At 49.1% G+C, this 9,853-nt stretch overlaps 2 protein-coding genes across 2 annotated transcripts in view; both read left to right on the top strand.

The window, feature by feature from the left end:
- CLMP (CXADR like membrane protein) overlaps window positions 1-4,554 on the top strand; it is a 41,540-nt gene extending 36,986 nt beyond the window's left edge. Inside the window, exon 7 of the mRNA XM_027699425.1 lies at window positions 1,054-4,554. Within this exon, the coding sequence (XP_027555226.1) occupies window positions 1,054-1,348 (295 nt within the window). The 3' untranslated portion in view covers window positions 1,349-4,554. The remainder of the gene's footprint in view (window positions 1-1,053) is intronic.
- A 2,555-nt stretch (window positions 4,555-7,109) lies between these two features.
- The window catches only part of HSPA8 (heat shock protein family A (Hsp70) member 8), a 6,044-nt gene continuing 3,300 nt past the window's right edge, over window positions 7,110-9,853 (top strand). The window contains exons 1-4 of the mRNA XM_027699651.1: window positions 7,110-7,241; window positions 8,140-8,349; window positions 8,816-9,021; window positions 9,109-9,261. Coding sequence (XP_027555452.1) covers window positions 8,145-8,349; window positions 8,816-9,021; window positions 9,109-9,261 — 564 coding nt within the window. The 5' untranslated portion in view covers window positions 7,110-7,241; window positions 8,140-8,144. The remainder of the gene's footprint in view (window positions 7,242-8,139; window positions 8,350-8,815; window positions 9,022-9,108; window positions 9,262-9,853) is intronic.

The following is a 9,853-nucleotide window of genomic DNA, read 5'->3' as shown; positions in this document are numbered from 1 at the left end:
CTTCTCCTTCTCCTTCTTTCTCCTTCTTTCTCCTTCTTTCTCTTTCTCCTTTCTTCTCCTTCTTTCTCCTTCTCCTTCCTTCTCTTTCTTTCTCCTTCTCCTTCCTCCTTTTCAATCGCAGTTTTTATTGGGAACGCTCCAAGACAGGCAGGTTCTCTCAGTCTTCCTTGAGCCTTTTGAACAACTGTGCTCTGGATTTAGCCGTGCTGAGCAATCCCTGAGCTGTGTGTGAGGGGAGCAGCCTCACCCCACCAATGCTGACACATGTTCTTGGAGCTCATCTGTTCCAGGCCTGCCCCTTAACTCCCCTAAGCAGAGATTGGTCTCCAGCCAACCCAGCCTAAACCCCTCAGGAAGGAAAGCACTGGAAAGATCTATTTCCAGGAAGGAGTTTTAGCTGGAAGAAACAACCCCCGTGCCTTGATCCATCTTTGTGTCTATTTGTATGACTGCCCTCATATGACATCTCTGTAATCCCTTCAGCAGCTGATTCCTCTGCCTCACACTCAGCTTGCCAGCCTGAAAGCAGCCTCTGCTGATTCCTTCCCTTCCCTTTTTCCTGCTTTCTTCGCTTTCTCACCTTGCACGAATTTTCAGTTGGAGCCTCACCCTCTTGTATCACCTTTTCACGCCTGACTGTTACATCCTCTCTCTCTTTCTCTCAGGACCCAGTTCTTGCACTTCTTTCCCTACCCACAGGTTATTTTAAGTGGAAAAACTGGTTTCAGCTAGTCTTGCCCAGGCCATTTCTCATTATGAGTCAGGATTACAGAGCAGACAGTTCTATCTGAGCTGTTTGCAGTGACACTTGGTATTTGTTCCACACACAGAGCTGTGTGTGTTTATTCCAAAGCTGTTTGACCAACAGCTCTGCAGGGCAACAGGGGGTTCAGTCCACCAAGTTACAGAGCACAGAATTCAGAAAGCAGAGAACAGAAAACGGATTCCTGGGCAGATATTCCCTGGTGATTTGCAGCTTCAGGGAGCAACTGCTTATGGCAGTGGTGAAATGAGTCAGTGGTGTTTGAGCCCCTGCCATCTGTTTGGTTGCAGAGAAGATGCAGAGGCCCCCAAGGCCCATCTGGTCAAGCCCAGCTCCTCCTCCTCTGGCTCCAGGAGCTCCCGCTCAGGTTCCTCCTCCACCAGGTCCACAGCCAACAGTGCCTCCCGCAGCCAGCGGACTTTGTCCACGGAAGCCACCCCCCACCTCACCCCTCCCCAGTACAGCCAGAGGGAGATGGAAGGGAAGGAGATGGAGCCAAAGAAGGTCGACTACAACAACCTGATGAAAATGGGAGCCACGCTGGTGATGGTGCCTGCCCAGAGCCGGGCGTTCCAGACCGTGTGACCCTCGGGAGGCTCCTGCTGCCCAGAAACACTTCACACACCACCAGCCACATAGGAGTTGTTAGATTAGCTAATTATCTTCCTGGTCAGCTTCATTTTAATCACTCGTGATTATTCACACCACAAGAAGCCCTCCCACTTAACTCTCGTACATCTTCCAGCACTGAGGTTGTGATACAGGATTTTCATTTATTGAAGTTCTGATATGGGATTTTCTTTTATTGAAGAGAGATACATTTGAGGGAGAAGGGAGCCATTTGAGGGAAAAGGGAGCTTCTTTTTAAATTATCTCTTATTGGTTTTTTTTTTTTTTGGAAATGGAACACCGAGCATTTAAAAACTGCAACGTGAAAAGAAACCAAACCTCAGGATTTTTTAAAAGGGATCAACAGAGACATAAAGATGCATAATATGCCAGAGAGAGGTTTTGTGGGGAGGGAGAAGTCTCTTGTACTGGTTTTGGAGAACTTTCTCAAAGATGCATGGTCTCACCTGAAGATTTTGAGGGCAGGCTGGTGTCCAGCCTCAAAGGGGACTGAAGGTGCTTCACGTTTTCTCCATTCAGTCCTCTAGTGAAATGCTTTTGGAGGCTGGAACTGAAGTGGAAATGAAAGGATCACTCCAACAGGTCAGGAGATGCAGTATTAAGGCAAGTGTCTGAACTGAACTCTGTATTAAAGAGAAAGGACCTTTTATGTCAAGAAAACAGAGGTGCTTTAATTGCCAGAATAAACTTACTGATGCACCCAGAGACACGGCCTGGAGCCTGCTCTGCTTTCATGGCCAGCACTGCAAAGCCACAGAAACCCCTCTGGAGTGGGGTCTGTGGCAAATGAGCCTTAGTGAGATGAGAACTGGGCCCTGAATCCAGAAGGGAGGCAGCTCCTCAGAAAGGGAGGGCCACCAATCTACCAAAAAGCCTGGATGAAGCATTTGGAAGATATTTGTCCTTGGCAGGTGGTGAATTCCCCAGTTTTGGGGTGAGCTGTGCTGTAGAAGCCTTATGGAGAGCTCTTCCCAAGACTGAACCAACAGCACTCTTGAGGTGGCCTCCAGGTAAGACTGAAGGACATGAGGAAAACACACCTGGGACAGGTAAACAAGCACAATGCTGCTTCCACCAGGAGATATTTGTGTGCATTGTCCCATTCCTACACCAAATGCTGGGCCACGTGCTGTAGTCGAGGCTTAAACCTTTAGCAAGGTTCTTAAAAAACTGCAAGAATTGTAAAAAATATTTTTTGTGATTGACCAGACTAAACATTTGCAAGGAATATAAAGTCTTACACTTCAAGTTGAAGGCCAATAGGAAAGGATGGGAGACAGATGCAGAATTCTGTCATTTGTATTTTCCTCTGAAGGACTTGGCTCTGACCACTGCTACACACAAGACACTGAGCTTGTAGGTTTTAGATTCCTGTATTCCTGGACTGATGATTTTCAGTTAAAAAAAAAAAGAGGGTGGATTTTTTTTTTCCATTTGAGGGGAGGGAAGGTTTTCTTCAATTTGTGGGATGAGTCTATAGAAAATGGACCTGCACAGAAGAACCACAGATCTATAATCCTTTCACTCCAGGACTGTAATTTATCTCCTTTTTTGACTGAAGGTCGGAATTATAACTTCCTCACTTGAGATCTTAAACAACCTGATCAAAGCCAAGCCCTGCTTGGGCTGCTTCCATATGGGAAATAGATTTCAAACTTGCCCTGTACTATGTGAGAACTTCTTTTCCTAGGAGCAGTCACCCATTTTCATCAGATGTACCGAAATTTCACTCGCTTTCTCTACCCCTGAGTCAACCCTTGGCAGGACAAAGTGCTGATGTTGTGCAGGGAAGACAATCCTGAGTCACAGGTTTAAGCAAAGGAGAGCTGGTATGAGGTGTTTGACAAACTGCTGCTCCCATGACAGCTCCTGGTGTTGGATCCTCTGTCATTTTACCCAGAGAGATTCCCTGGAGGCTCCAGGAGCACATTACTGATCAGCTGTTTGGAGCAGCAGCTGTAAGTGCCTGTGATTCCTCTGCAGTTGCTCTTTTCCTGAGCCCTGGGGGAATCCCAAGAGCAGGAATAGGATGGCTGAAGCAGTTTGGGGCTTCTTCTATGGCTGCCTATTGTGCTTCATGTCACCTGTGCTGCAGCTGAGGATCCTCACAAACCCCCGAGTGCTTCTCTCCTGCCTGGGCAACCAGGAGCTCCTCACCACAGACTGAGGGTGACAATTCCAACAGCTCAGCTGGTCCCAGCCTGAGAACCAAAGGTTGGCTTTGAGTCACAAGCCAGACTTGTAATTATTAGGGAGGAGGATCCTCTGTCTGCAGCCTGGAGGCTCGGAGAATGCACCAGCCTGCTCCTGGCGGAGTTTCTGGAGACCTTTGGGAATTAGCTGCAGGACAGATCAGCTGTGGCAACCCTCTCCTGGTGTCCCAACCCTCCCTGAGCAGAGAAGTCACTCCTTGCCCTATGAGGTATCAGTGTGACTGCAGGGGCTGAAAGGTTTATGAGCCTTTTGGTGAAGGTCAGCTGGAAGAATCGCTGAAGCCTGGAGTGTGTGATCATTCCTGGCTGCTCCAAGCCCTGTTGGGAAGCAGTTCAGGTACCTGCTATCCAGGTATCTGCATAGGAACCCTGCCAGAAAAAGCACCTCTCCTGCCATGCAACAAAGGTGTGTGTGGCCCTGCTTAGGGAACGTGGGCACCACAATGATTTAAAATCACTAACTCTAAAACACTGAGGTGCTTTCCAGCCCCCACATCAGAGATCTCCCAGGGGAACACAAAGTCAGTGCTGCACTTCTGCTGGCAGCAGGAAACCCAGAGGGAAAATTCATTACTCAAAGGGAACAGGAGAAAGAGATCATTCCAAAGGTATTCTATTTTCAGGAGTTGCACAAGGGAAGCAAATGAACCATAAGCCAAACTCTTTGTAAAATAGTGTATTAAAGCATTTACTGTCATATACCAGTTATTACTTGTGTGATTAAATGCAGACCATGTTATGTAGCTTTCTTTTGTTTCTCAGCAGCTGAACTAAGCTTCCATCTCTTCTACCTGCTATAATTGGTGTACTTGTACTGTGTCTGAACAGCTCAGAGGAAAGCAAATATTTATTATTGATTCCTTTGAATCAATGATTTCATAATTTTTTTTTTGGTTGGTTGTTTTATAAATAAAGGTGCTGCAGCTAAAGTGCTGCAGCTCAACTCAACTTGCACAGTGCTCCATCTTCTGTGGTGTGATGTGTTATGTGTTGTCAAGCTGAATCCAAGGGAAAAAATACAGAGTTAAAAATACCAATGAGGACTATTTGCATATTTGCATGGAAACATGGAGAAGCTGTTTTTTTTTTCCTGGGTATTTTTCAGTCTAAATTACAGGCCACGGTATGAAATGTGTGAGACCTTGGGTGTATCGAGTGACTGGTGTTTTGTCTTCCATGGAGCTCTTCCACCTGAGATATTCTGGCTGAGGATGGAGGTGGTAAATAGTGCCAGCACAGATATAAACCCCTGTGACCTTACTGCTGAACCAGCCCGTGTTTCACTGATCTCAAAGGCTGTGAGGTGACAAGGAAACCTTGAACAACCACCTGACCCGTGCTCAGACAGTTCAGATCTTCTCTGCAGATGAACAGTTTGAGCCAGCCGACAGGAATCTCCAGTGTGGGAGGTGGAGGTGGGATTTTAAGGGTAACTAAACGTCATTGTGGTTGATTTCTCTCAGCCTCCTCTCCCCGAGGGTGTTTTGCAGAGGTCTCCCCACATCAGCAATGCTCCTTACTGAAATCTGGGAGTAAAAATTGCAACATCACCAGACAGGATTTAAAACAGAACGCAGTGGTCTCACAGGTGTGTCCTGGCTGTCTCTGATTCATAAGAAAACACCGTCACTGGCTCCCACTGGAGTTGGTGACGTTAAAAATCCTGATTAGGAGTGGAGCAGTTGCATACTTTTGTACAGTATCAGGAATCTGGGGTTATTTTTAACCTGGATCCGTTTGTACTGACACACTGGAGGGGGAGAATGTGGTGGGAGAGGGAAGGGATGGCCTTGCAAATGTGTGATTTTCAAACTTCAGCCAGGGAGTGCAGATGCAGGTGGTGTATAAATAAATGTTGCTGCTGTGAGCAGGAGGAATGTCTTTGATAATCTCTATTCTCCTCCCAATTCTGTTTTAAACTCTTAAAGGAAAAGCAGTGCTGGATCCCTAATGTACTAAATTCACGTCCAGAAATAACTGGAATCCATAATTTGAAGAAACTCCACACAAAATACATAACAGTGGCCAGCCTGCCAAGCCTTAATTTTTCTGATACACAGTAAATGAGCTACTTTGGTCCAGTTCGTTAACAGCCTTTAATTCCTAATGTAATGAGTCATTTGCCCTCCACCCTGCACTGACTCACTGCTGCTCCAGGCTCCCTTCACTTGCTATCACTCTGCTCTGCCCAGTGTGGTTGCACATCTAAATGTCACTGTGGAATTTCGAGGTGCAGGTCCTAGTGGAATTCTGCTCTTGATTTACAAACAAAAAAACTCTGAAGGCTAACAGCACCTGCGTGTGGTGTGTTGAGTGTGAGTTACACCGAGGAGCATCTCTGGTGTAAGGTGGGAGCAGGGTGTGCTCTGGACAGGGTGGGGTGTACCCAGTCAGGTATGGGGTAATAGTTCACGCTGAGAGCTCTTATCTTGTGTTCCCTCCTCCTGGTGACTCCCTGACTTTTCCACTTGCCCTTTACACCGTGTAAAAACTGGATTGAGTCCTCAGCCTGACCTCAGGTGACTCCTGACCTCTGCTCCAGCCTCAGGTGCTGGGACCATCCCAGTGTTTGTGTGGTGCTCCCTGGATCCCAAGGGATGTGGGACAGCCTGCTTTCCACATTATTTCCACTATTTCCACAGAAATAATCCCTGCTGGGAGCTGCAAGTGAGCAGCAGGGACATGCCAAGGGGGGGAACACCCTGTGCCTTGGCTTGGTTTAGAGCTGCTGATGGATAAGGACAGTTGGGATGGATTATGGAGCAGGGAGACGCTGAGGTGGATTTTGCTCTGTGGAAAAACCCCGTGTCACCCTAAACCACCACAAACGTGGTTTCCTGGGAGAGAAAGAGGGCGCGGGGATAAACCCGGGAGCCTTGTTGAAGGGAACATGGAGGACGGTGATTATCGTACCGGGGAGATTCCCTGAGCACACGCTGTGGGGAAGGCTGTGGGGAGGGGCTGCGAGCACAGCAACGGGAAACGCCGCCATTACCGGGGGGGGGGAGGCAGGAGGGAATTCTGAGGGCACAGCGGGATCTCGGGGGCAGAGGATCTCTTAATTATTAACGCTAATTAACCCCACGGGACCTCTGTGGTCTCTGCCCCTCATGGCGCCGCCATCTTGCCTTCCCCCCCTTCCAGCTCTCCCTCTATGCAAATCACCCTCCATGCCCGCGCTCCCATTGGCCCCGTTGCGAAATATGCAAACGAAACCCGGGCACGCCGCGTGCCGATTGGCTGCCGCTCCTTCCCTGTCCCCGCCCCTGGGGGTCGTCACCCGCGCGCGGCCGGCGACGCGGGCTCTGATTGGCCGCGGCGCACGGGAAGCCCCGCCCCGCTCGTGGCGGGCGGGGGGTGCGCGGGGAAAGCGCATGAAGGTTCCAGAACGCGGGGCCGGCCGGCGCGCCACGCCCCTTTCCGGTGTGCGTCACGCAGGACGGCGACCAATCACCGGCGGGCAAGGGGGTGGAACCCGCGGGTTGATTGGCCCGGGCAACGCTCGGGGGGCGTGTCCTTCTGGAAGGTTCTGGGCGGGTATAAAAAGCCGGCTCGGCGGGCGCGGGGCATTGAGCGAACAGGAGTTGAGCGGAGCCTCTGTTCCCGTGTGAGAAACAGACCGGGCCGGACTGCGGGTAATGGCGCTGGGAGGGTACTGTGCGACACGCGGGGGGTGCGGGGGGATGTGGCTGCGTAGGAGAAGGCACAGAGGGAGGGAGCTTTGGGTCGGCCTGGGGAGGGCGCGGGTGGTTTTGTGTCTTGAGAGGATTTTTCGCTGCGGGGATCGGGCTTGAATGGCGGGTGCAGACGCGTTTCTTGCCGCTGCGGTACTTTTTTTATCCCCGGTTTTCTCCTGATCTGGGAGCAGTTTTTCCGCTCCTTCCCGCCCCCCCCCCCCCCGCGCGTCTGGTGAAACGGGCGGGAGGGGGAGGACTGCAGGAGACGCAGCGTCCAAGCTGCCTCCCTAAGGGGCCGCCCCGGGGAATGTAGTGCTTAAAGGCGGGGAGGAAGGGAGGAGAGTGGAGAAGCGGCCCCGTGCGGGGTGTTGCGGGAGGATGAATCGCAGTGGGGTCGGTGCCGCACGGGGCTGGGGCTGTGCCAGCACACGCGGCGCGCCCGGCGCGGACTCCATTTCCCGGCAGCCCCCGGGCCTGCCCCGCCGCCTCCGTCACGCGGCGCGGGCGGCGCGGGGCACGCCGGGAGTTGTAGTAACGCACCACGTGGTGGGGGGAGCAAAGGACGCCAAGCGGTGGAAGGTGGGAATGCACCCGGTGTGCTCCCGGCGCCACGTGGGATAACGGGAATGGGATTGCAGGGGTCATCCTGCAGTAGCAGGGCAATTTAGATTGGAAGGAGTCTTTAAGATCGACCGCTTCCAACCTCCGACTGCGAGCAAGAGCACATTCCAATAAAACAGGTTGCTCCAACCTGGCCTTGAACTCTTTAGACATAAGGCAGCCACGGCTTCTCTGGGCAACCTTCAGCAGTTCTTCCCTTTTAATTAAAGTTCTTTATTTTTATTTTATTTTCCAGACAAGATGTCGAAGGGACCAGCTGTCGGGATCGATCTTGGCACCACCTATTCCTGTGTTGGCGTGTTCCAGCACGGGAAGGTGGAAATCATTGCCAATGACCAGGGCAACAGGACCACACCGAGCTATGTGGCCTTCACAGACACAGAGAGGCTGATTGGAGATGCTGCCAAGAACCAGGTGGCCATGAACCCAACCAACACAGTCTTTGGTAAGGCTGCAGGACTGCTAGATTTGGTGTAAAGAAACCGAGCAAAGGGATAAATGTTACCTGATTACAATAATTACTAATAGCAGGCTTAGAGCTTCCTCTTGCAAATTAAAATCCCTAATTTGTTTTTAGCCTGATTCATATAATTAGATTACTGCTAATTAATTTTATAATATATGCAGGGAAGGTAATTGCCTTAGGGCTAAAACCTTGCCTTGCTACAGGATTTCTTGACAGTTTGTTTTAAATGGCCTTCACTAACTGTCTCATGCTGGTTTATGCTACAGCTGCAGCATTTCTGAGGTGATACCACTGAGTTTGTGGTGAAAGTCAGCAGTGCCTGCACCCAGGCAGTAATAATTCCAGATTAAGGATAATGTTCCATGGTTTTCTGCATTTTTAGGAAGAACTTAGAGTTTTTAATTGTGAATAAACATAATATTCATGGCCAAATTGTGTTTTCCAGACGCAAAGCGGTTGATTGGGCGCAGATTTGACGACTCTGTGGTCCAGTCTGACATGAAGCACTGGCCCTTCACTGTGGTGAATGATGCTGGCAGGCCCAAAGTGCAGGTGGAGTACAAGGGCGAGACAAAGAGTTTCTACCCAGAAGAAATTTCTTCCATGGTTTTAACCAAAATGAAGGAAATTGCAGAGGCTTATCTTGGAAAGGTGAGGTTTAGGACTCGAGTGGAATGTAGTGAGTAATTCTCTGAGCAGTTGACATGGATAACTGAGCTGTTGGTTGCTGTTTTTCAGACTGTTACTAATGCAGTGGTGACTGTCCCAGCCTATTTCAACGACTCCCAGCGCCAGGCTACGAAAGATGCTGGAACCATTGCAGGGCTCAACGTCCTGAGAATTATCAATGAGCCCACAGCAGCTGCCATTGCCTATGGGCTGGACAAAAAGGTATGGTGTGGTGTTAAATCAGGGCTGAATTAGGAGAAATAGTTCTGGACAATTTTGAGTAGAGAAGAGTAGAAAGCAGTTCTTACATCATAGCACTTCAGGTGCACAAAATATATATTGCACACACTACAGTATAGGCCTTAATATTTTTACAACTATAATTAATATTTGAATATTACATCATTGATTATACCCAGCCCAAAATTGTCTGTCTCATCAGACCTCCCTCAGACACTCCTCCAACTGTGACAAGTGGTCACAAAGACCTCTCCTTCCTCCTCATCCTCCTCTTTATCATCTTCTGTTCTCCTTAAAATAGCTTCAAGGCTTCTGAGTCCTCTGAGCAGCTTTGGCTCAGTTATATCAAGCAATGTGCCTGTTATGTGGTTTTTTTAAGTATGTTTTCTACAGATAAAATGTTCTAAAAGTCTTTATCTGTTGAAATCCCTGACCAGAAATATTAAAACAACATTTCAGGAATGTAGTGCAAAAGGTGCTTAGTTAAGAGTTCTATTCTAAAATTGCTAGAAGCTGTACTACAGTTTATATTATATATAGATATTATATATAGATATTATATATAGATATTATA

This window comes from Neopelma chrysocephalum, unplaced genomic scaffold (genome assembly GCF_003984885.1).
Source record: "Neopelma chrysocephalum unplaced genomic scaffold, ASM398488v2 Primary Assembly neopelma1_138, whole genome shotgun sequence".
NCBI classification, from domain to species: Eukaryota; Metazoa; Chordata; class Aves; order Passeriformes; family Pipridae; genus Neopelma; species Neopelma chrysocephalum.
This window is presented reverse-complemented; position numbering and strand designations above follow the sequence as displayed.